The sequence below is a fragment of the Haliotis rubra genome, unplaced genomic scaffold (genome assembly GCF_003918875.1).
Source record: "Haliotis rubra isolate DU_JTF1 unplaced genomic scaffold, ASM391887v1 Scf464, whole genome shotgun sequence".
Classification (NCBI taxonomy): Eukaryota; Metazoa; Mollusca; class Gastropoda; order Lepetellida; family Haliotidae; genus Haliotis; species Haliotis rubra.
In genome coordinates, this window is record NW_025767151.1 from 779,762 (window position 1) to 804,118 (window position 24,357).

Genomic DNA, 24,357 nt, shown 5'->3' on the forward strand with positions numbered 1-24,357 from the left:
TCACTGAAAATGTCGTCTGCTAGCAAGTAAACAAAGGGGGGATAACTCTTCACAAACTAATGAAAAAGGATTAACGGAGGTGTCTCTTTTGAATGAAACCAAACACTTGATAGCTGGTCAAGGTTGTTTATACTAGAAATCCAATTAAACATATTCCTAAAATTCTCAATAATTTCTGGTCATACTATATAAGGATAAAACGTGCATTTTTGGGGAGGGGTCATTGAGACTTTCGTCACAATCCGCTAAGTGGATTCATGCAGTTTGAACAACGGTTGAGAATTAGCAGTGTCTGTCTGAGGACAGTCCCTTGTGCCTCGTCAGCTGAAGAATTGTGTGCAATTCCCCTGTATGTTGCAGGTTGTTCTTGTATTGCTGTGTTTATTAGTGAAGACACCAGTCCATGTGAAGTAGTGGACAAAACAAAGGAAAATGCGTACATTGTCAGTAAATTCAAACCTTTGTTAACGTGGAATGTGTTTATTCAAGGTTGTCAATCGATAAATTCATGTCTACTTTGTAAGGTGCCTCGCGTTCCTTCGTTCAGGCCCTTCACGTCATATTGAAGTGCTTGAAAGGCATTTAGAAAATGGACGAACATCCACCTGATGAAGGAGGAAGAATTAGCTCTGAAACGTCGTATAAAGATTAAAAAAGAAGTTGTTATCCATAAAAACGTGTGATGCATTCATTCACGTCATATTGTTTATCTTTGTCAGTATTGACATATTTATCTATATATTTACCTATATATTGTACCAATAATTCCTTCTCTGTTTTGTAGGATGAGGTATGTCCAAGCGGTCACCTGTCTCCTGCTGTCAATCATTTCAGCGAGGGGCGTGGTTTCAGAATGTCTGATGACAGATGACGAGTGCGTATTTTACCTCACCATTGAGCACCGCCTGACCATGATGAAAGGTAACATGGCAGTTTTCTCTTCTGACCGGAAGTTGTACAAGTATGACGTCACAAACACTTCAGCAGCGACCCCTTTGGAACCGGAAGGAATAGTCCAAGCAGACGGCTATGAGCCACAGCGAGTTCTCACAGTGGTCAATGGTTCAATGCCCGGACCTGCTATCGAGGTGTATGAAGGTCAAACGGTGATCGTCCATGTTAAGAATCACCTCCACAATGAGGGCTTATCAATCCACTGGCACGGCCTTCATCAAAAAGGTACCCCACACATGGACGGCGTGGCTTTCATAACACAATGTCCTATACTTCCGGGTCAGTCGTTCACCTACAAGTTCAAGGCCAAACCCAAGGGCACTTTCTGGTATCATTCACATCTGGGAAACCAGAGGACCAATGGAGTTCTGGGTGCACTGATCATCAGAGAGAAGAAGCCACTAGCGATGGAGGAAATGATAATGGTGCTACAGGACTGGAACCACGATGACTCAAATTTGATACACTTAAAGTCGGTTCACGGGGGATTTGAAGACCGAAAAGAACTTCCAACAACAGATGCGCTCGATGGCTCCCACTTTAGCCGTTTTTTCATGAAAAGTGCTCTTATTAACGGCAAGGGTCGTCTCTATGATACAAACAATCGTCATAATGGCGCACCCCTCACTGTTTTCAATGTACGGCCAAACACACAGTACAGGTTCCGGGTGATCGGCGCCGGCCATCTCTACCCGTTCCGGGTGTCCGTGCACGATCATGATCTGACAATCGTGGCGTCCGACGGGTATGACCTGCGTCCAGAAATCGCAGAATCCTTCATTATCAACCCCGGTGAGCGGATCGACTTCATCATCAACACCAACAACGCTGTGGACAACTACTGGATTCTGGCGCAGAGCATCGAAAAAGGCGTGGATCACAAAGCGGAAGCTATTCTCAGATACGAAGGAGCGCCTGATGCAGAACCAACTACATCAAGAAGAACATGCACAGCGGCTCTTCCATGTCGAGTTGTCAACAGCCCCTTCACCAACTTCCCTATAAGTAATACTAAAACAGTGAGGTTCGACGAGCTCAAATCTTTGCCTGATGACGATCCAGCTCCTCCGATAACTCCTGGCAAGTTCAAAGAACACTTCCTCAACTTTGGTTTTCCTGGCTATAGTCATTTTCCAGGTCAAGTGAATGGACATAAATTCAAGATGCCTGTCGTCTCAGCTCTGTCCCAGATTGACGAGGTTGACACATCATGCAGCAGAGAAGATTGTGGGTTCAACAAGACGTGTCATTGCACCTTCACACTTAACCTGAAGTACGGAGACACCGTTCAGCTGGTGTTCCTCAACATGGGCAACGGATGGGGGTGGTCTCATCCTATTCATCTCCACGGCCATTCCTTCTACGTGCTCAAGATGGGCTATGCAATACAAAATAGTTCCACGTATCAAGTCGCAGGCAGCAATCCGGATATAAGCTGTAACGGAGATCCTTTTTGTAATGCAGCTACATTTGCAAACTCTGCATGGACGGGAGATAACATTCCGGGTCTGGAGCTGAAGAACCCCCCGCGGAAGGATACCATAATAGTGCCAACTGGTGGTTATGTGGTTGTGAGAATCCGCGCTGACAACCCTGGCGTGTGGTTCATGCATTGCCACATTGAGATGCACAACGCTGACGGGATGGCCATGATGATCAACGAAGCTCAGGACAAGCATCCTGCTCCGCCAGAGAACTGGCCTCGATGTTCGGAATTTGGTCCGGATGTGATATACAAGACGAAACCTAACGGATCAGAAAAGACCAACCATACTGCCAAGACAAGCACCAACCCATGTAAGTTCAGCTCACAATCCTGACTAAAGGATACACTTCCATAACACTGAGAAGGACCTGGTGTTGATTTTAGTTCTAACACTATTAGTATCAAAGTAAAAGGTTTTGGTTCTTCTCTCTTTTGTAGAACAGTGTTTATAGTTAAAGATGTGGCAGTTGGCAACAGATTATCTTAACTGCATCTTCACCTCCGGTAGTTCTTGTACCTTAACTTAGGTTTAGTGATATAGTCAATGTTGTTTCAGCAAGACGTGTTCTGTTTTGCAGTTGTACCAACATGACATGCTCTGAGTTGTGTATCAGTATGATGTATTCGTTGCTCCAGTTGTGTATCAGCATGACGTATTCCTTGTTCCAGTTGTGTATAGGCATGACGTGTTCTATGTTTCAGTTGTGTATCAGCATGACGTGTTCCTTGTTCCTGTTGTGTATCAGCATGACGTGTTCTATGTTTCAGTTGTGTATCATCATGACGTGTTCTATGTTCCAGTTGTGTATCAGTATGACGTATTCCTTGCTCCAGTTGTGTATTAGCATGACGTATTCCTTGTTCCAGTTGTGTATCAGCATGACGTGTTCTATGTTCCAGTTGTGTATCAGCATGGCGTATTCCTTGTTCCAGTTGTGTATCAGTATGATGTATTCCTTGCTCCAGTTGTGTATCAGTATGACGTATTCCTTGTTCCAGTTGTGTATCAGCATGACGTGTTCTATGTTCCAGTTGTGTATCAGCATGACGTGTTCTATGTTCCAGTTGTGTAGCAGTATGACGTATTCTTTGTTCCAGCTGTGTATCAGCATGACGTGTTCTGTGTTTCAGTTGTGTATCAGTATGACGTGTTCCTTGTTCCAGTTGTGTATCAGTATGACGTGTTCTGTGTTTCAGTTGTGTATCAGTATGACGTATTCCTTGTTCCAGTTGTGTATCAGTATGACGTATTCTGTGTTTCAGTGGTTGTCCAGCATGACGTGTTCTGGAGTGTGGTTGGCTGTCTGATCGGGGTGTGCGCCATACAGTTCGCCATCCTGCTGTACCTGTGCTGCCGGCCACAGGGATCTAACCGGAAGACGTCCAACATACAGAATACACCTGACCCGAAACTGAACCATGCTTTTGAAAATGTTGAGGTGGAACTGAAGGGTAAACACTATGTTGACAGAATGTAAATATCTATTCAATGCTGAATGAATATTTACGCTTCGCTGAATTCAATGAAATGATTTTTAAGCATGTTTACATTGTATCTTAAAAAATCAAATCCAATTGAATTAATGACGGAATACCTGAAGGAAATATTTATAAGGATGAAGCGGGAGTCGGTCAATAGCAGTGCTGTAAATGAAGATTGTATTGCACTCGTATTTAAGGCACAATGTGACACCAAACTTTTCTAGAAATAAATACACTGTAATGCATTTCTCCAAATAATGCTTACTATCAGCCCTCAGGGAAGCTACCATTTATTACAAAAACGATTACGTATTTACATTACAATATTATATTGAAAAGTTCGAATGAATTAATGCAACGTAGAATTAATTCGACTCTCGCGCCCTCTACCGGCCGAACATTATTTCAAGCGAACCCCATAGAGTTCTGTCCCTTGGAGCGCTCTTCACGAATATCCTGTAACTACTTTGGACAAAGACACAAGTTCAACAAACACCCACAACACCGCGTGCGACAGTTTTCGATGTATGGAGCAATTGTTTACATTCCATATATGGCTAGTGTTCTCAGTTTGGAAGCTCTTCGCCTCGAAGTTTCAGTTATCGATTTCAGGCAAGTCAGGCATTGCATCAAAGGGGGCTGTCGGGTAGCCTAGTGGTTAGAGCCTTCGCTCGTCACGCCGAAGACCCAGGTTCGATTCCCCACATGGGTACAATGTGTGAAGCCCATTTCTGGTGTCCGCTGCCGTGATATTGCTGGAATATAGCTAAAAGCGGCGTAAAAACATACTCACTCCCTATTGCATCAACAGGAAGCTAAAGTGAATGCATATGCCCCAACATGTATAATATAGGCCAAAATATCGTCGAAAATGTGTGACATAGTGCCTTTAAAGAGTGTGGTTTACCTATACCTGAACCCTGGCTGAGCCCAGTGTTGCCAACAACCATGAGATATCACTGGCTCATTGCAGCATTTCCTCACCTGGTCCTGGCACACGTCACAACAACGAAACCGGCCTGAGAGGATCAGAGCAACATTTTGCCCAGATGTTCCTCCTCTCGGCGTCACGTACTAACAATTGGACCGGCCTGTCTGTGCCTTTGCAGCGTTTACCAAATTAGTCCATTAGTCTATTAGTCCATACCAGTAATGTGACCGACAGTTCCTATGCGCCGGGTCACACTGTTTTCGCTGAAAATATTATTCATATGAGAAAATATGCCAGACTCTGACCGCTTAAGAAATATTGTTGGAAAAATGTTAATTGGTCATTACTTGATTTAACTGTATGAAAATCACTTCCTTTCATTAAATCATTTTTGCAGTACACATGATTCCTGTTTTATATTTGCTCCATGGATCATGGCAACTATTGCCATGGCAACACTGTTATCTCAGGGGCGGTGAGATAGCCTAGTGGTATAGGCGTTCGTCGACACGTCGAGGGCCCGGGTTCGATTCCCCACATTTCTGGCGTCCCCCGCCGTGATATTGCTGGAATATTGTAAAAGTGGCGTAAAACTAAACTCACTGACTCACTGTTATCTCAACTATGTGTGTGGTCAGCCTGAGCCTCAACAACGTGAAGCGGTGCGGAGTTGTCTCCCTTCTATACATAAGTTCCGCCACCGAGGTTCAAGGATCATTTAGGATGGGGTTCGACGGAACGACCTTTGACCTGAAAGGGTTTTACCGTGTATAACTTTGATCCCCAGCATTTAGCATTTGTCACGAGAGGTGACAACGACATAGATCCAGTGACTCACACCATAAGATAGGAATCGCTATGAAATAATAGTGACACCAGGTATTCGCCAACATGAGGATATCGTGCCCCACCAAAGGCTGGTGAACTGTTCACCTGAAAACATGTATGGTAAATTGAAAATAGGGAATTGTATCGGACATCATTTTCAGTCATTGAAGCATCAAATTTTGAAATGTCCCCTCATGTCTATTATAAAACTTGATCGACATGAAAGTGAGTGAGTGAGTTTGGTTTTACGCCGCTTTTAGCAATATTCCAGCAATATCACGGCGGGGGACACCAGAAATGGGCTTCACACATTGTACCCATGTGAGGAATCGAACCCGGGTCTTCGGCCGGGTCTTCCCACCGCCCCTAGACATGAAAGGAAAGTTGACTACTGGAAATTAAAATCATCCCTTTTGTCATACAACCTTGTGGGGAGGTTTTATCAGTCTGAATCTGTATGTACAGATACAAATATGAAACAGTTGTCTCCTGACTTTCAAGTTGAGATGGGTAAATCAGTGGAAGGAATTTTGTGAAAAGGTTTTTCATGATGTGCACGTGAAACGTCGGCATTTACAGGATAATGTGTCAGTATCTCGCTGTACATTCCAGTGATAATAACCAGACTGAGAGTCGTGCTGAAACTGTTTTAAACTCACGTGTTTAATCGTATAAATAATCCGAGCTCCAGGATGATATAATTCGTTCATCTGAGTCATGTAACGTTCGCTCGTTGCAACATAAAATCAGTTACCGTGTCGTCTATGTTGGGTTACGTACGCTTCACGAGACTGACGCCACACCACACATTCAGATCAACTGGGCGTAAACTGGTATCATCCTGGTTGTTTTGACTGATAATACCGAGAGAGAGAGAGAGAGAGAGAGAGAGAGAGAGAGAGAGAGAGAGAGAGAGAGAGAGAGAGAGAGAGAGAGAGAGAGAGAGAGAGAGAGAGAGAGAGAGAGAGAGAGAGAGAGAGAGAGAGAGAGAGAGAGAGAGAGAGAGAGAGAGAGAGAGAGAGATTTGATCAGCAGGTGTTAAATGGGTGCCCGGTAGGATGTGTGCAGTTCATTCATTTGTTCATGAAGTCGTAACCACCCAGAGAGCTGTGGTTCTGAGCCTGCTTTGTCTTCTGTAGAATAAACACTTAAAGCCCCGTTCACATGCACCTGTTTGCACACTTATGTATAATACACACACGAGCAAACTTTACATACGTGTGTACATATGTCATGTGAACGCATTTCCACACGTATGTAAATATACACTAGGAGCAAATGTACATGTGGTCAGACCCAGGTGCACTGTGAGTAAATTGTGTCATGTCATCTTCATTTAGGGCAAAAGTTACATATTCCGGAAGCAAAACATCACATATGGTCTGACAAACTTCATGAATACATTTTCAAACAGTGGACTTCCCTACACTAAACAAATGTGCCACAGTTCTATATTCTGAAGTTGAAGCCATAAAGTATATTGCGCTTGCAACTTTCATTCATACATCCAAACAGATTGGTCACTAGCTTTTAAGTAATCCTGCAGTTGTGTGCAGATAAGATCGAAAATACCTTTGTTAATTCGAAAATCATCGTACCAGTATTTGTCGTCATTAGATTTATTTATGTCGTTCCACCAAAAGACTGTCTTTCTTTATTCCAGAGAGGTCTATCTTGTGACAGACCTATTGCAAGAGCAGTACATATCTGATACTGCGTGTGTCTTCTTAAGCGCCGATGATAAGAGAACACCTTTCTCTGTTGAAGTTCACACAAAAAACTGAGACAATTTGATACATGTATTTTTACACTTTCAAGTTTACTCACTCTACATAAATTCAATGTGAACGCAAAGTAAATTTACTATCACACACGTATGTATTTTACACATATGCAAATTTACTTACATGAGTAAATTGTGTGCATGTGAATGGGACTTTACTCCAAGTGTAGACTTCGTGAAGTGACACATTCGTGAAAGTGAAAGATAGCAGCACGTTTGAATATGCCTGTATTTGACTCTACTAAATGCACGTGGGAGGAATGGGGCGAAACTTTAGGACATTCGTTAGTGGCCGCCGGCACCACGAACCCCAACAAACGAAGAAGTGTTTTGTTGTCTTTTGTGGAATGAAAACACATCAGCAAGTACGAGCTAAATGTAAGCCTGAATCGCAATAGATAAGTGTAGTGAAGAACTGACGAACATTTTAAAGGACCACATGTGGCGTCGGAAAATGTACAAGTTTCAGTTGCGCTCAAGACGAATGAGAGAAAGCGTTTCTGTCGGAACCAAAAACAAACACTGTATATTATAAAACGATGTCTTTATTAATGTAAACATAAGATCCGTTCATAATTTATGGCTAGGATGGTGATTTTTATGGAGAAGCATGTACAATGTGAGTGAACCCCTTAAATTGATGTACAAAGTAAGTGCCCCCCCCCCACCGCATGTCACGTAAAAAATCAATGACCCCCCATATAGTTTTTAAGCAAATATTTTTTTAACATTTCTATGTACAAAATTGCTGAGACCCCGCCCCCACTTGTACATGTGTACAAAATTGATGACCCCACTTAAAATCACCCCCCCACACACACACACACACCACACCCCACGCCCACCCATATATTATGAACGGTCCCTAAATCTAGAGACATCCAGTGATACATGGTGTATATAGTGAGTTAGTGAGTGAGTCTGCTGAGTCAGCTGGAGGGAAGATGAATGTCCTAAATGATGCAGGTCCTAGACGTGTATTTCTTGTGTCAGACCCACGAACATGGTATGGTGGTGACAAATTCTACAAACAAAATCCGGACAAATCAGATTCAAACCTATGATTATAGATTCCTGGCACGATTAAGGGCACGACTCGACTACTGAGCCACGCGTGTCCTTACCCTTACATGAGATGCAACATTGACACCGCTTGGCATGTGCAGGTTCACATCGGAATATTACAGGGAGTGAGTGAAAGAGTATGTGTTTACGCCGCTTTTAGCATTACTCCAGCAATATCACGGCGGGGACACCAGAAATGGGCTTCACACATTGTACCCATGTGGGGAATCGAACCTCGACCTTCAGCGTGACGACCGGACGCTTTAACCATTAGGCTACCCCACCGCCCCGGAATATTACAGAAGTTTGTCGTGTACCGTATGTTGCTGACAACCTTGCAACATATTCACTTGTCGGGTACATGTCGGGTACATCTCGGGTATGCGTATGTGTAACATTCACATGTACTTGTCGTGATTCACGTATATATGCACGAGCAAACATGACAATCTAACACTGTACAGAACAAACCTGAAACACATAACAATGCATATTGATACACAGAACAATATGAACAATATGAAAAATATACACTTTAAAATCAGCACTCGCCAAAACAACAGGTAAAACGTATGATAATTGGTTATTACTTTGTTAATATATATTCGGCCGAGTATATAGCTAACAATTAAAGTTTCATATAGGATATATGTCTCATAATGAATGAACGACAACGGCTTGATTAGACAATCATAGGAAACATCGTTCCTGCAACAGTGAACGGAATATCGACAGTACCTCAAAAATGATGCTATAGTTTACTTACAAACTATGAAATTCGGTAAATGTAAATTTATCAGTCATCCTGCCAACGGATTGAATGTACTGCCATGGCATAGTTCTATGACAGAGAGCGGAGGTGTTCTTGAATTAATTCTTTGTTTGAAAGAAAAACACTTCGTGCCACTAACAGAACAAAACTGGGCATGCTCCCGTTACAGTAATAACATAGTTTTGATTATTCTCACCCTGAACACAAATTGCTTGGTTTAAGTGAATGACCGAAACTCTTACTTGACTAACGAAATTACACTGTCCAAAACAGAGCGGGGACTAAAGAAAGTGTAGTGAGATCTTGTTTTATGTATTTGAAAGTTGAATATGCTTATTGATGACCCCAAATGTATCGATTTAAAATATGATGTCACAGATACCCATCCGTAGTTTGGTATCATGATTTCCCCACCATTTATAAAGGTTTTCAATGAAACGCATTTTTGATTGCTGACTATGCGCAAATACAGTACATATTTTGGATATCCCTGACTTAGTAAATTTTCAATTTAAAATCGGACATGTGTTAAAATCTACAGGGTAGAAAAGTTTCCTCTACTCATCAGTGTACGACATGACCTAACAACTTTATACTTTATGTTTTACTTTCGGGTAAGCTGCGTCAGAAGGGAACATGATCTGGTGATTTCGTGGATTACCAATTCCTGAATTCCTGACGTTCACTGTTAATACTTTTGGAATGCTTTGTTCTCCTGTGGGTTTGAGGTATATGTTGACTCCATGTTGTATTTCTCCCGACCGGACCCCTCGCATCGCCGGCAGCATATACACAAAAGGATGATGAACTGGAGGGCACAGATCCCGAGCAGACAGCCAACCACGGTCCAGAACACGTCATGCTGGTACACCACTGAAACACAGAACATGTCATTGTGGTGAGTGAGTGAGTGAGTTTAGTTTTACGCCGCACTCAGCAATATTCCAGCTATATGGCGGCGGTCTGTAAATAATCGAGTCTGGGCCAGACAATCCAGTGATCAACAGCATGAGCATCGATCTGCGCAAGTCATTGTGGTACATAACTGAAACACAGGTACTGCTTGGCAGCGGTACAAGAATCTGTATGGAAACGTCGCACTCACGAAATCATAATGTTGTCTCCCATAACGTTGGTCAATATTGTACCTCCCACCTTCTAAGATGCCACTCAAAGAAACCTCACATCCTCGGTCCTCTTGTACATTTCCGTCTAAGAAGACATACTGAATTGTTCCACTACTGTTTTTAATTTATTTTTTAAAAGATTTTAGAAATACTTACTTTTATTTTCTTCCTTGTTTTCCTTCTCTTTTTCGTCTTTTTTATTGTGGTTGTTGTACGTAATTTTAGGTCCGAAATTCCCGCATTTCGGGAAGTCATCCGGTGGTGCAGGATGCTTGTCCTGAGCTTCGTTGATCATCATGGCCATCCCGTCAGCACTGTGCAATTCAATGTGGCAATGCATGAACCACACGCCAGGGTTGTTAGCTCGGATTCTCACAACCGCATAACCACCAGTTGGAACTATAATGGTATCCTTCCGCGGGGGGTTCTTCAGCTCCAGACCCGGAATGTTATCCCCCGTCCACGACGCGTTTGCCCACGTTGCCGAATTACAGAAGTTGTGGCTGATGTTGTGACAATCAATATCCATGTTATCGCCTATGATCTTTCCGGTGGAGGCGTTGTATTGTGCATAGCCCATCTTCAACACGTAGAAGGAATGGCCATGAAGATGAACTGGATGAGACCAACCCTTCCCGTTGCCCATGTTGAGGAGGACCATCTGAATAGTGTCTCCGTATGTCAGATCCACCTTGTAGGTGCAGTGGCACGTCTTTTCGTCGCCACAGTCTGCCTTGTCACAGGTTGTGTGAATCTCATCCAGCTGGGTCAGAGCAGAAACAGTTGGCATCGTGAAGGCCCGGCCGTTCACCTGACCCGGATATAGTGTTAGACCAGGGAAGGCGTAGTTGAAGAAATGCTCCTTGAACTTCCCAGCTGTCACTGGAGGAGCAGGATCTTCAGTCAAAGATCTAAGCTGGTCGAACCGGAGGCACTCTGTGTGCGGTAGCGGGTAGTATGTGAAGGGGCAGTTGATGACACGACATGGACTGGAAGCTGAGCATGTTCTTCTGAAAGTAGTTGGTTCTGTTTCAGCAGCGCCTTCGTATCTGAAGATGGCTTCAGCCTTGTGGTCCACGCCTTCCTCGAGAGTCTGCGCCACAATCCAGTAGTTGTCGACTGTGTTGGTGGTGTTGATAATGAAGTCCATCCTCTCACCGGGGTTGATGACGAAGGACTCCGCAACTTCTGGACGCAGGTCATACCCGTCGGACGCCACGATTGTCAGTTCATGACCATGCACGGACACCCTGAATGGGAAGAGGTTTCCAGCGGCGATCACCCGGACCCTGTACTGCATGTTTGGTTTTACATCGAAGGTAGTAAGCGGGGCTCCATTGTGCTTTCCGGCTTTATCATATAGTCGACCCTTTCCGTTTATCAGCCCGCTCAACATTGTGTATCGGCTAAAATGGGAGCCGTCAAGGGAATCCGTTGTTGGAACTTTTTGTCTGTTTTCAAATGATCCGTACATCATTTTCAGAAGGACGGTCATCGAATCCTCGTGGTTCCAGTCCTGTAGCACCATTACCATTTCCTCCATCACTGGAGGCTTCTTCTCTCTGATGATCAGCGCACCCAGAAGCCCCATGGTCCTCTGGTTTCCCATATGTGAATGATACCAGAAAGTGCCCTTGGGTTTGGCTTTGAACTTGTAGGTGAACTCTTGACCCGGAAGTATAGGACATTGCGTTATGAAGGCCACGCCGTCCATGTGTGGGGTACCTTGTTGGTGAAGACCGTGCCAGTGGATTGATAAGCCCTCATTGTGGAGGTGATTCTTAACATGGACGACAACAGTTTGACCTTCATACACCTCGATAGCAGGTCCGGGCATGGAGCCATTGGCCACCGTGACAACTCGCTGTGTTTCGAAGCCGTCGGCCTGGATGACCCCAAGTGGTGACTCTGGCGCAGAGGCTGACGTATTGACGACGTTGTACTTATACAGGTTCCCTCCCTCGGGGAAAACGGCCTCGGACCCTTTCATCATTGTCATACGTTGGTCAATGATTAGATAGAATTCACACTCTTCATCGGTCATCTTGCACTCTGAGGCCACGCCCCTCGCTGAGATGATTGACAGGAGAAGGCAAGACACTGTACGGAGCCACAACATCCTGCAATAGATAAAGGATGTTCTGTGAGAATGCTAATGAAATCATTGAGGTGAGGTGAAATTGGGTTTAACGTCGTGCTTGAGAATATTTCGCTCATATGACGACGTGCATGCGTGTGTATGTGTATGTGCGACTGCTTGTACGAGCCCAGACTTAAGCTGGTTTTATAGTGCTAGCCCACGGAGATACCATGCCGCAGTGAAGCATGAATACCCCACTCAGACACATTATACTGACTCTGAGCCGACCAGTCCTTGTTGTACCCATTAATGCCGAGCGCCAGACAGGGACCAACAAGTACCATGTTTAAACGTCTTTTGGTATGACGCAGTCGGGGATCGAACCCGCAACCTTCCGCTCTCCGGGCGGACGCTCTAACCACTACACCACGGAGGCGGTAATGAAACCATTAGTTTGTATTACAAAACTTAATGACTTAACTAAATTTCGTCACTCACCTTACCGATAAAACCCACAAAGATGGCTACATTTCAACATTCATTCCATAACGAAACTGTACTTTACTTACAAAGTAAAACCCCAAATATAACATATGTTACATTTGACCATTTTCTGAATTCATTGCGTATTCACAGATTTCGGCCGTGGATGCCGTGCCTCTTGTCAGAGGGGTACACAAGGCCCGTTGTCTAGACTACCAGTTGTCTGACTTCCATTTTTGTGGAAGCCACGGTGGCTGAGTGGGTGCCTGAGAGTGTGGGTTCGAATCCCGGATGTGATAATCCTAAATATAGCATAGGTGACCACATTTGACCACTTTCTAAATGTCATTATGTTTTCATAGTTTCATTATTGCGGATCTAATGAACAATTAAAATAACGAAATTTCGTTAGGAGACTTAACGTAGGCTTCAAGCTTACACATCCGTCGTTGAGAACAAAATTTGAGATAATCAATATGAGACATATGCATGCGATTGCATTCGAGGTCCGTGATTGGCTAGTCTTTGGTGATGACGCTACGGTCGGACTACTTTCCTGATCGCAATGTATTGATAGTTACTCTGCTTCACTCGAATCAGTATGGTTTAAAGGTGTTAATAAGTGGTTCTACCCGTGAAGATCCGGGTTAGAATTGGTCTTCAGTAACCCATGCTTGTTGTAAGAGGCGACTAACAGGATTGGGTGGTCAGGCTCGCTGACTTGGTTGACAGATGTCATGGTATTACAACATTCGTCACCACTCGCCCCTTTCCGTCACCGCCAATAAGACTCGTCCCCCTCTTGATGAATGTTATGGACGAAAATACGACAAACCAATCAGAATGCGAGTAAGGATTGCGGCACTTTGATAAAAATAATCCCTTAATAGTACTTAAATCGGTTATGGCATTTGGTGATTCAATACACACTTTGAAAATCGGGTAAAATACACATCCTCATTTTAATAATATAGATAACATAGCTAATTGTCTTACCTAATTTGAAGCTTTTAACAATTATAGTTTCATGAAATGGCATGAACGCTGAGAGACTCAAGCACACACTTGCGTTTGTTTTAATAACGGCTCTCGTGATTCCAGGTGAGCATTTCGAGATTTTACGTGCGCTTTCCGACATTTTTTAGCTAATGTAATTTTAAATTGCTACGAGTCTCAAAACAGTACATTAATGAACAACGAATCAACTTTAATCTAAAACTGTGGGCTTAATAATCAGCAAGTTTGTACATTAACTATTTAAAAAGTATGCTTAGACATTATGAGAAGGGTGTGGGGGGATGGTAAATGACCTTGTACATGACATGCAGTGGGTGGGGTTGGGGGGTGTCACTTACTTTGTACATAAATGAACGGTTCCTCGACTGACTATTCATGAAAAAAAATCAATTTCCGTGATTTTTACACCGCATTTAGAATTATACCTTTGGAAATGTAAGGTGAGCTGGTAACAATTGCGTTTAAACAAATCATTATTATGAAGAAGACTGGTCATTCCTATTACTTACAACTTCCAGAATGCCTCTCAAACAGTTCATCATCATTATTATAATTGTTTAAAACTGGCTAAAATTATTTTAAAAGCAGAAATTTGCGCCTAGTAATACGTTACGTCGCATATCGGTGACACGTTTTTTTATGTTAAAGCACGTTTTGTTGTTAACAAATCTTAGCTTAGTTTGAAAAATAATAACAAACGTGTGTGGAACTTCAGAAACACTTTGAACAGCAAATACACTTTAATGTTCGCGTGACGGCATTCTGCACCTGGATTCTTGTGCCGTCTAGCTGCTCACTAACACTGACAGTCGGTCGGGGAGCTGATCACGGTATCTTCGTATGCCTATGAATTTCTATCTTTGTCTCGTAATCTACTCCATCTATCCAGACATGAATTTTCTTGGATCAAAGCACTGACAGTACCGTCACCTCGGCCGTCAATCCGGACACGATCGCCTACACCACTCTCCTACCCAGAGTTCCATGCGGCAAGCCAGCATATGTATAGTACCTCTGCCACTGGCCAGAAAGATGTGACGATTTGTCACATCTTGCACCGTCAATTCAATATAATGTACCTATTTCTTAACTCATTTATTTTTGACGAGGCTACACATTAAATATCGGCATCGATATTACACTAAGCGGTAAGTTGAATGACGTCATCATGACCGCTGTGCGGTACAATTTCAAATGTTTTGCGCACGTTTAGAATAGAGAGATACGATAAATGGACATTTATCTAATTGTATCTTTAATGACGCCCCGTATCCCAGCAGGGTCTGTGAACAAAAGATCTAGACCCGTGAAGATCCGGGTTAGAATTGGTCATGCTTGTTGTAAGAGGCGACTGACGGGGTCGGGTGGTCAGGCTCGCTGACTGATACACGTCATCTTCTCCCAATTGCGTTGATTGATTCGCATAATGACAATCACTTGAATGTCTGGCCAAGACGTACGTCATCACGTTTGAAAATATGTTGAAATAATCCTGTAATTTGGATTACATTCATACCCTACTAAAAATGGCATTTTCTATTTCCATTAATTAAACCAGTATAACAAATCACATAAAATGCAATTATTCCGTTATGTACAAACACCATCATGACTACATGGCAATACTTGTTTAATGACCACACACGCCAAACATGTGCCCCATAAAGACATAGTAGGACATGCCGATATCAGATTCCGTAGGTTATGTCGCCTATAGGCAGAGAATCCAACAATTCCAAACCTTATTCCAACCATGATGGCACACATGGAAATGGACTCTTTCATGAAACGTTTGAAAATTAAAATTAAGGGCATAACTAGTCAAATTAGAGTAGTCTGGTTGGTGTGTCAATTTTAATTTACAGTATGGTATTTCATTGGGCTATCACTATAAAGTCGGGGGCAGTGGGATACTCTAGTGGTCAAAGCGTTCGGTCGTCACACCGAAGACCTGGTTTCGTTTCCCCAAAGGGTACAATGTGTGAAGCATAATTCTGGTGTTCCCCGCCGTGATATTGCTGGAATATTGCTAAAATGCGGCGTAAAACCCAACTCACCGTACACGATTCGCTAATCAGGAAATCCATTCACACTGACGATAACAGTACACAACGGTTGACGGTACTTCCAGGTATTTCCTCTATTTCCGTACACGGACAGCTCGTGACGCACTTTACAACCCACTAACATATATACAATACCTAGTCCACTTAGTTTAACAATTGTATTCAGAAAATGCAATAAATCCTTTATTCTGCTTCAAAATTACTTAGGGGCGGTGGGGTAGCCTAGTGGTTAAAGTGTTGGCTCGTCACGCCGAAGACCCGGGTTCGAATCCCCACATGGGTACAATGTGTGAAGCCCATTTCTGGTGTCCCCCGCCGTGATGTTGCTGGAATATTGCTAAAAGCAGCGTAAAACCACACTCAGTCAGTCAGTCAAAATTACTGACACAAACAACTGCCGATGACGTTAAAATGAATGAATGAATGCATCACAGAGGTAATATATAAATAGGCCCATTGTTCAAATCAGGTATATGGTTACAACATACACGTCCTCATCCTGGTGGTATGACAATAACAGTCCCGACACTGATACACACAACAAAGATAAAGCGGCATGACGGATGAATAGTACGAATAATTAGGGGTGGGTATTGCAGAGAATTTTCATATTGCGATATATTGCGATGCGAAAGGTTATATTGCGATATGTATTGATATATATTGCAAGAAGGTTTTTTTTAACAATAAACTACTAATGATCAAGTTAACGCTTTATTTATAAAGCAAAAACACAACAAAATCACTATGCTTCATTAAGCTTTAATAAAAACTTTTAACCATGACAAAATAAGAATATATTAAAAATGTAATTTTCACCACCATCAATCCCACCATCATTACCACAATTGCCACAATCATCAAGGTTTCCGAGTGTTACGAAGTTTTCCGAATACAAGTCAAAATACCGGTTTTCTATCAGCGTATCGCAATACGTATCGTTTTCATGTCTGAACCGGTTAATACCGGTAAACCGGTTATATTGCGCAGCGCTACGAATAATACACAACGATATTAGAAAGTGGCCAAGTGTAACATGTCAAATCTGGGATTAAACTTTCTCGGCAAAGCTCAGATTCTTTTATTCAGGGGGAGATAAAAAAATTAGTTTTGAAACAGGCAGTGTTAAAAGTTTGGGGAAAATCTACTTTTCTTCAACACTTGATTCTTTACAAAAGTCAATTCCACCTTCCAGCCTTGACCTAACTCTCGTTGACGTTAAACACCCTCCTGACATTTATGAGGGATTGCGTTAAAAGGCAATTTTCATTATTGTAGCCATATGGTGACAAGGTCTGACAGCACAACGTTATACAACATTTAACATGGAATTAAGTCTCTGTTTACATTATCACGAACAATAATAGGATTAACTGCATGTGTTAATTAGTCGTCGTATTGATAGTCTACAGGTAACACACTTACCTGTGATTGACAGTGTGGTCTGTTCAGCGGGAAGGTGGGACACGATTGACAGCCTCTCAGACGAGAACCTGTTTCTTGTTGAAAACAACGAGATATCAGGTGAGCTGAGGGACCGTCTCAAAAGCACCACAGCAGCTATACGATAAACAAGCCCTAGACTCTCATCTCAAGCGTGAAGTTATGTAACTACATATATTACATAGTGATAGATACCGTTTGGTTGGTTACGTCTACTATGACTAATGATCCAAATGATTTTAAAGTATTTTCTTTTTAGATAAGTTTTGATACGATTCATCAGTGCCAACTGAGAAAAACAACTTTTATATAAGCGAGGACGTTACTGTCGAGTGGCCGCGAACAAAAGTAAATCCGACCTTTCAACTCTGAGTATTCAGTTATAAAACGCACACTGAACAATGTCAGTGGCTCAAATAGAAATCTAGTTAAATAACTTGTTGACTCCACTGAGCATATTTTGATGTTATTCCACCTTTCACAGATGTTCGCCTTTCCCCAAGGTATTGGAGGACGGGTCAGTGGGTACAGTATATAAAGTGATAAATACACATATACGAAACTCATAAAATGTGTAATTTCAGCTGCAATCTCAACTTGGCCAATCAATCTAGACCTGAATTTAATTTATTTTCTAATTCATTCCCTAGGGTCTGGGATAAACTAGAGCAGCCCATCAACACAGATACTTTGTTGACAGCCTAGTGTCACAATGGGTAGATATGTCTGCGCTGAATTCTTGGCCTACTCGGTTACCCGAGCCACCTCTTGCTTTGGCTTTGCTCTTTGTGTAACGCAACATTCAGCAACATTGCAGCCATAGGATCAGGGTCTGTACATAATCGAGTCTGACACTCGTCCTGATATATATACCATACCTTATCATATATGGTCATATACTATCATATATGAGAGTATATAATATGTTATCATGCGTGTGTGTTATTCATCATCAGGGATGCAACTTCGTACTACCCTACTCGCCATTAAATGTCTGATGTGAAATGCATCATAAGAGGTATAAGTCCAGGTTTTGAGAGCGTATCTTGGTACGTTCCCCATGACTGGTTTTACTGTAAGCTACATTCCTGTTCATGTGTACAATACTTTGCTTGTGAGTATTGTCCTACTGCCATTCAGTACAAAAATTCACCTCGAGATATACAGCCCCGGGACAGGAATTAGTGCTACGGATTCGCCTGCAGATATACGCAGTATCTCTCTATCGGGTATAAGGAAGGACGGTACATAATGCATAACCTATCAGTGTAAATCTCTGGCCGGACATGTCCAACAACTTCGCTCACCAAATATGTTTGGGAACGTGACACGGCTGGGAGACTATCACCAGGTAACGCTTGTGTACTTGTTCACGCATAAAGGCCACCAACACTTAACGGGTACATGCGATGCAGTGAAGTATAGCATGATTCACACCCCTTGATGTGAGCGTTTATGTTGTAAATGCGCCCCAAACCCAATGGTCCATATGCCAGGTTGTCATTGTCAGCTGTCAATAGACCAACGGGTATGGTGATCAAAAGAAGCTATGCAGGTTTTCGGGTTTAAAGTCGTTGCTGTTAATACAAGCGACAAAACCCGTGCCACGTCTCTGAAATCTCTGCTGAAATCAGCGTCGACTGTACATCTCCAACTATACATGTATATGTCATGTGCAGGTGTTTATGAGGTGAGGTGAGGTGAGGTGAAATTGGGTTTAACGTCGTACTTGAGAATATTTCGCTCATATGACGACGTGCATGCGTGTGTATGTGTATGTGCGGCTGCTTGTACTGAGACCAGACTTAAGCTGGTTTTATAGTGCTAGCTCACTGAGATACCATGCCGCAGTGAAGCATGAATACCCCACTCAGTCACATTATACTGACTCTGAGCCGACCAGTCCTTGTTGTACCCATTAATGCCGAGCGCCAGGCAGGGACCAACAAGTACCATATTTTAACGTCTTTTGGTATGACGCGGTCGGGGATCGAACCCGCGACCTTCCGCTCTCCGGGAGGACGCTCTAACCACTACACCACGGAGGCGGTCGCAGGTGTTTATGATTCACGATGGAATAGTGATGACACCAGGTGTTCGCGGAATGGTTAGCGTATCCTGCCCCGCAGGTGGCACTAGTCATAAACACATGCAAGGGCTCGTCAATCAAGTGTTCACTTAAAAATCGGGAACGTATGGACCAAATCGAAATAGTAACATCATGTCATTAACGAGTGAAATTCTGAAATTTCCTTCACATGTGTACAATGTACCATGAAACGTTTTTACTGCTTTACGGAGGCCTTGAATAAAACTAAGGCATTGCATAAAACTGGCGATGAGGTACGTAACTGTTCTCGTCCAATCGGTTTAGTAAACACTTTTCCTTCTTTAGTACATTTCTCATTCTTTATGAGCACGATCGGAACCACTATACACATGAATAAACATCCGTAACTGTTACGTTCTGTGACAAAGTATGTTACGTCATGTCATTCTCGACCACGCCCCTTTTAACAATATTACAGCAAAATCACAGTGGGAGACGACAGAAACGGGACTCACACACAGTACACAGGGGATCAATACGGGTTTTCAGTGTGAGAAGTGAACCCTTTCAACACTATGCTACCCCATAGACAGCTGAGGCGATAAAGGAGTGGGTTTCAGTACGGCTGAGTCTTGAACAATGTAGAGAACTAGCCCCACCCGGGAAGGTCCGGGTTAGAATTGGTCTTCAGTAACCCAATAAGAGGCGACTAATGGGATCGGGTGGTCAGGCTCGCTGGCTTGGTTGACACATGTCATCGTATCCCAACTGGGTAGATCGATGCGCATAAATCACTGGATTGTCTGGTATGTTTTTTTCTCTCAGTATATATATCTGACATGACACAAAATGCATGTACTATACCGACAGTGCAAATATACGGTTAAGATCTTGGGTCAGGGACACACCCATGTTTAGGTTTTCCCGTGAAAATATATATTTGACTTTTATTGCTTATTATGGCGATGCCAAAAAGACCGATGTGGCTCAAGTTTGTCTAACTAAAAACGTGTTCATCTTACTCACCTCTTCGGTTTCGGCTTCAGGTGCATTCGTAGGAGAACGTGCACTTGCTACCTGTGAAATATTGCAATTCCAGTGTGTATGCCTTAAACAACTTCAACCAACATATACAGTGTAGTAACAAACGACCAAACATAATTTCAGCTGGATGTATAAAGTCCATACGGAGACTTCGAGACGTTCATGGACGACGATGACGACGGAGGAGCTATTATAGTTAGCTATTTCGCACATACAAGGGCTCACATATATAGAAGGACTTACACGATAGTAACACATTTTGGACACGTCATGATGTAATTGCGTTACTTCCACAAAAAGGTGAGTCCGATGTGATATTCGATAAAATACAATTTCAGTTTCAATTTGTTAATGCAGAATGAGTGGCCTGCGGCCCATATACAGATGATACAAGAATACAATAAACACACATGAGATGCTCCTTCTCTCTCTCCCCCCCCCCCCCAACGCCCCCCTCCCTGAAGTCGTGTGGGGTGCAGGGTAACAGTGAGGCAGAGGGTTCAAGACAATTCCTTCCTGCCCGTCTGTGACCTCAGCAAAAACCAGGCTAGCTAATCTCGAAACGTTCGTAGCCTTACGAACTTCTTAAGCCCATTCTTAACACATTGGCTACGATCAAAGTTAAGAATTCTTAGGGCTACGAACGTTTCGAGAATAAGGACCCAGAGCCACAGTAGTCATATTCCAGGAGAGAGTACATTTAACTTTCTGTGTCGTGTAAAGAGGTTCTCGGCAATATTCCAGCTATATATGTAATCGAGTCTGAACCAGACACAGACCGGTGATTTACACCATGAGCATCGATCTACGCAATTGGGATACGATGGCGATGACCACCCCACCCCGTTAGTCGCCTCATGTATTGCTGAAAACCAATTCTAACCCAGATTTTCACGGGCCGACTACGTTCAATTACCCTAGACACTTTGGCAAAGTATACCCACACGTCTGATTCCAAAGCGTCTGACATCTGATCAAAAGAGCACCTTTCACATGGTTCGTGGTAACCTAGCTGTTTGGAACATTCCAGAAAGTTCCTTGCAACGTTTTGTGACTGGATGAAACTTGCGATCACCACTTTCAGCCATACACAACTTTTTCGTGTAAGCCCGAGAGGTTGCACCTAAAAGCCTGCAGAATGACTACAAAAAGGAGTAACGCATAAGTTTTCGTTGAAGGGCGATTGTAAATATCTGTATTTCAGTTATAATTACAAACATGCACGTACATGTCGATAGAAACACAATCACCACTGAAATAAAGACACCTTTCACATGTATGATATGAAGAATAACATGTTTACTGTACATGGTGACTGTATTGGTAATGCTTTATCAACGAATACTTTAGTCAATATGATTCATAGAGGTTTTACCATTTTTTAAATTGTCCTGATGACGTGTTTGTAGGTATTTTGGGCAAGAAGTAGAATTTCTTTTAGCAAATATCATGTGTAAGTCCGGGCTTTTTTATAATGGTAGCTACGCCCCTGATACAGAAGGGCTTTTTTATAATGGTAGCTACGCCCCTGATACAGACTGGCTTTTTTAAAATGGTAGCTACGCCCCTGATACAGAAGGGCTTTTTTATAATGGCAGCTACGCCCCTGATACAGACGGGCTTTTTTTATAATGGTAGCTACGCCCCTGACACATACGGGCTTTTTTATAATGGTAGCTACGCCCCTGATACAGACGGGCTTTTTTATAATGGTAGCTACGCCCTGATACAGACGGGCTTTTTTTATAATGGTAGCTACGCCCCTGATACAAACGGGCTTTTTTTATAATGGTAGCTATGCCCCTGATACAGACGGGCTTTTTTATAATGGTAGCTACGCCCCTGATACAGACGGGCTTTTTTTATAATGGTAGCTATGCCCCTGATACAGACGGGCTTTTTTATAATGGTAGCTACGCCCCTGATACAGACAGCAAACAAGTGCAGGCATTTGACACCGCCACCACTATAATATTGAAAATGTTCTTGAAGGATTCAAGGTATGACCACGATACCCGAATCAAATACATGTATATCACCGTCGAAAAGAACAGACGGACAACTGTTCCTGATTCACTTTGCCATTCTTAAGCCTAAAATAAAGTATAGAGTTAGTAAAGTAAACGATAGGTCCTAATGTTACAAGGGCTTTGTGGTTTGGGGCCTTGCACCTCGCCAGTGACAGCTGACAGCAGGCAGCAGAAACAGTTATTTTCTTGTAATTATGCCTGTTTTGTTTTCACCATTTTGTAAAAGAATTTATAAAAAAGTGGGAACTTATTTTTAATTTACTATTGGAAAAAATGGGAGATATATCGGAGCCAATCAATGTGGGGTTTTTTAAAAATAATTGTATTCCTTTTCACCGGTACATGTTTTACAGCAAATGGAGAGTTCATAGTTCAATACACATAGTGTCATATCAAAATGGGTATGACAATTCAGTAGCTGACGGTTATGGCTTTTACAGGAGAAGTATTGTTCAGGTAAATAGACAATGACATATTGACCAGTACTTCGTGAATTTGGTGTAATCACAAGTTAAGGATGAGGTATATCTGTCTATATGATATGCATTGGTTATATCTCTTTTGATATCTTGGACATGTGGTGGTCGTTTAGAAAGTTTGCGTTTATAAATGTTGAATTTAATTGTATTTATGATCAGATTTACAACATCATTTCGCTTTTCATAATAGCCAAACAGGATATGTTGTTTGGTAAAATCTAGTTTTATTCCTGTTTTCTCCTCGATCCAATCTTCTAGTTCTCTCCAGATATGGCTAACTTTTGTACATTCGTAAAAGAGGTGTGTTATTGATTCAATGTCAGTTTTGCATAAGTCACATTTGTTATTATTCGTATATTTCACTTTTATATAGGAGTTCGTTTGTGGGTAGTATTCTGTAAATGATGTTGTGTTGAAACCATTGTAGTTGCTGTTTGCATGTGTGCGGAAGGGTATATAATGTATAGTTTTTCCATTCTTGTTCTGTCAGGGAACATCTGAGATTGTTCTCCCATTTCGAATGTGTTTTTCTGGTCTTAATGTCGAACATGTTTGTGTTTAATGCGTCATAGAATATTCTGCAGCCTTTTTCGTTTCACATACATCTTTGGTAAAATATGGCAATGTTGATATGATAATAATAATGAACGTTTTGAGAGTACATCACCACTTGCACGCCATTATGAGTTATCGCTCTTGAAAGATGATTGGTGTATGGCGTGAAATTTCTATGTGTATGATTTTCATTTTGAAACCAAAAAACCCGGCTAGAAACAAACACTAACAACTGTGTGATGCAAGATTATTGTCAAATTAATGATCTACAGTGATTTATCATGATCAACCTTCTTGAAAACCGTCCAAATCAAGAATGACACCCCATGCACGTGTATTGGTGTTGTGCACGTGCATCCCATGCGTTGTGTTTAGGGGTGGCGATAAAACGAAAATAATTGGTGCGTTCATAAGATGTCTGTCTTTTGAAAAGTTTGTTTACGCTTATACTTCCTGTCCAAATTGAAAGTTTAGAAGTACCCCTACTTTTTTTAAGAGTAAAACTTTAAAAGTGAATTAACAATGTAAGTTTCTGGCGCCCGATCCACAAAACCACTATACCATTCGTGAAGTCTATGAAAACGTATAAAGTTACGATGGGTTTGTAACGTTACGAACGCTTTGTGGATCGGGACCCTGAGCTGGTTTCTTTGTAATATTGTTCTCGGTTCCGATCCAGACA

General features: G+C 42.3%; 2 protein-coding genes across 2 annotated transcripts; one reads left to right on the forward strand and one right to left on the reverse strand.

Moving 5' to 3' along the window:
- Positions 1–926: 926 nt before the first annotated feature.
- On the forward strand, positions 927–3,918 carry LOC124290395 (laccase-2-like). Its single transcript, XM_046727101.1, has 2 exons — positions 927–2,751; positions 3,704–3,918. The coding sequence occupies exons 1-2, from the start codon at positions 927–929 to the stop codon at positions 3,916–3,918; spliced, it is 2,040 nt and encodes a 679-aa protein (XP_046583057.1).
- Positions 3,919–9,047: 5,129 nt separating this feature from the next.
- Positions 9,048–17,603, reverse strand: LOC124290399 (laccase-like). Its single transcript, XM_046727105.1, has 3 exons — positions 17,500–17,603; positions 10,585–12,548; positions 9,048–10,174 (listed from the first exon to the last, which is right to left on the reverse strand). Exons 2-3 carry the CDS (start codon positions 12,545–12,547, stop codon positions 9,990–9,992), a joined length of 2,148 nt encoding a protein of 715 aa, XP_046583061.1. The 5' UTR covers position 12,548; positions 17,500–17,603; the 3' UTR covers positions 9,048–9,989.
- Between the last annotated feature and the right edge of the window lie 6,754 nt (positions 17,604–24,357).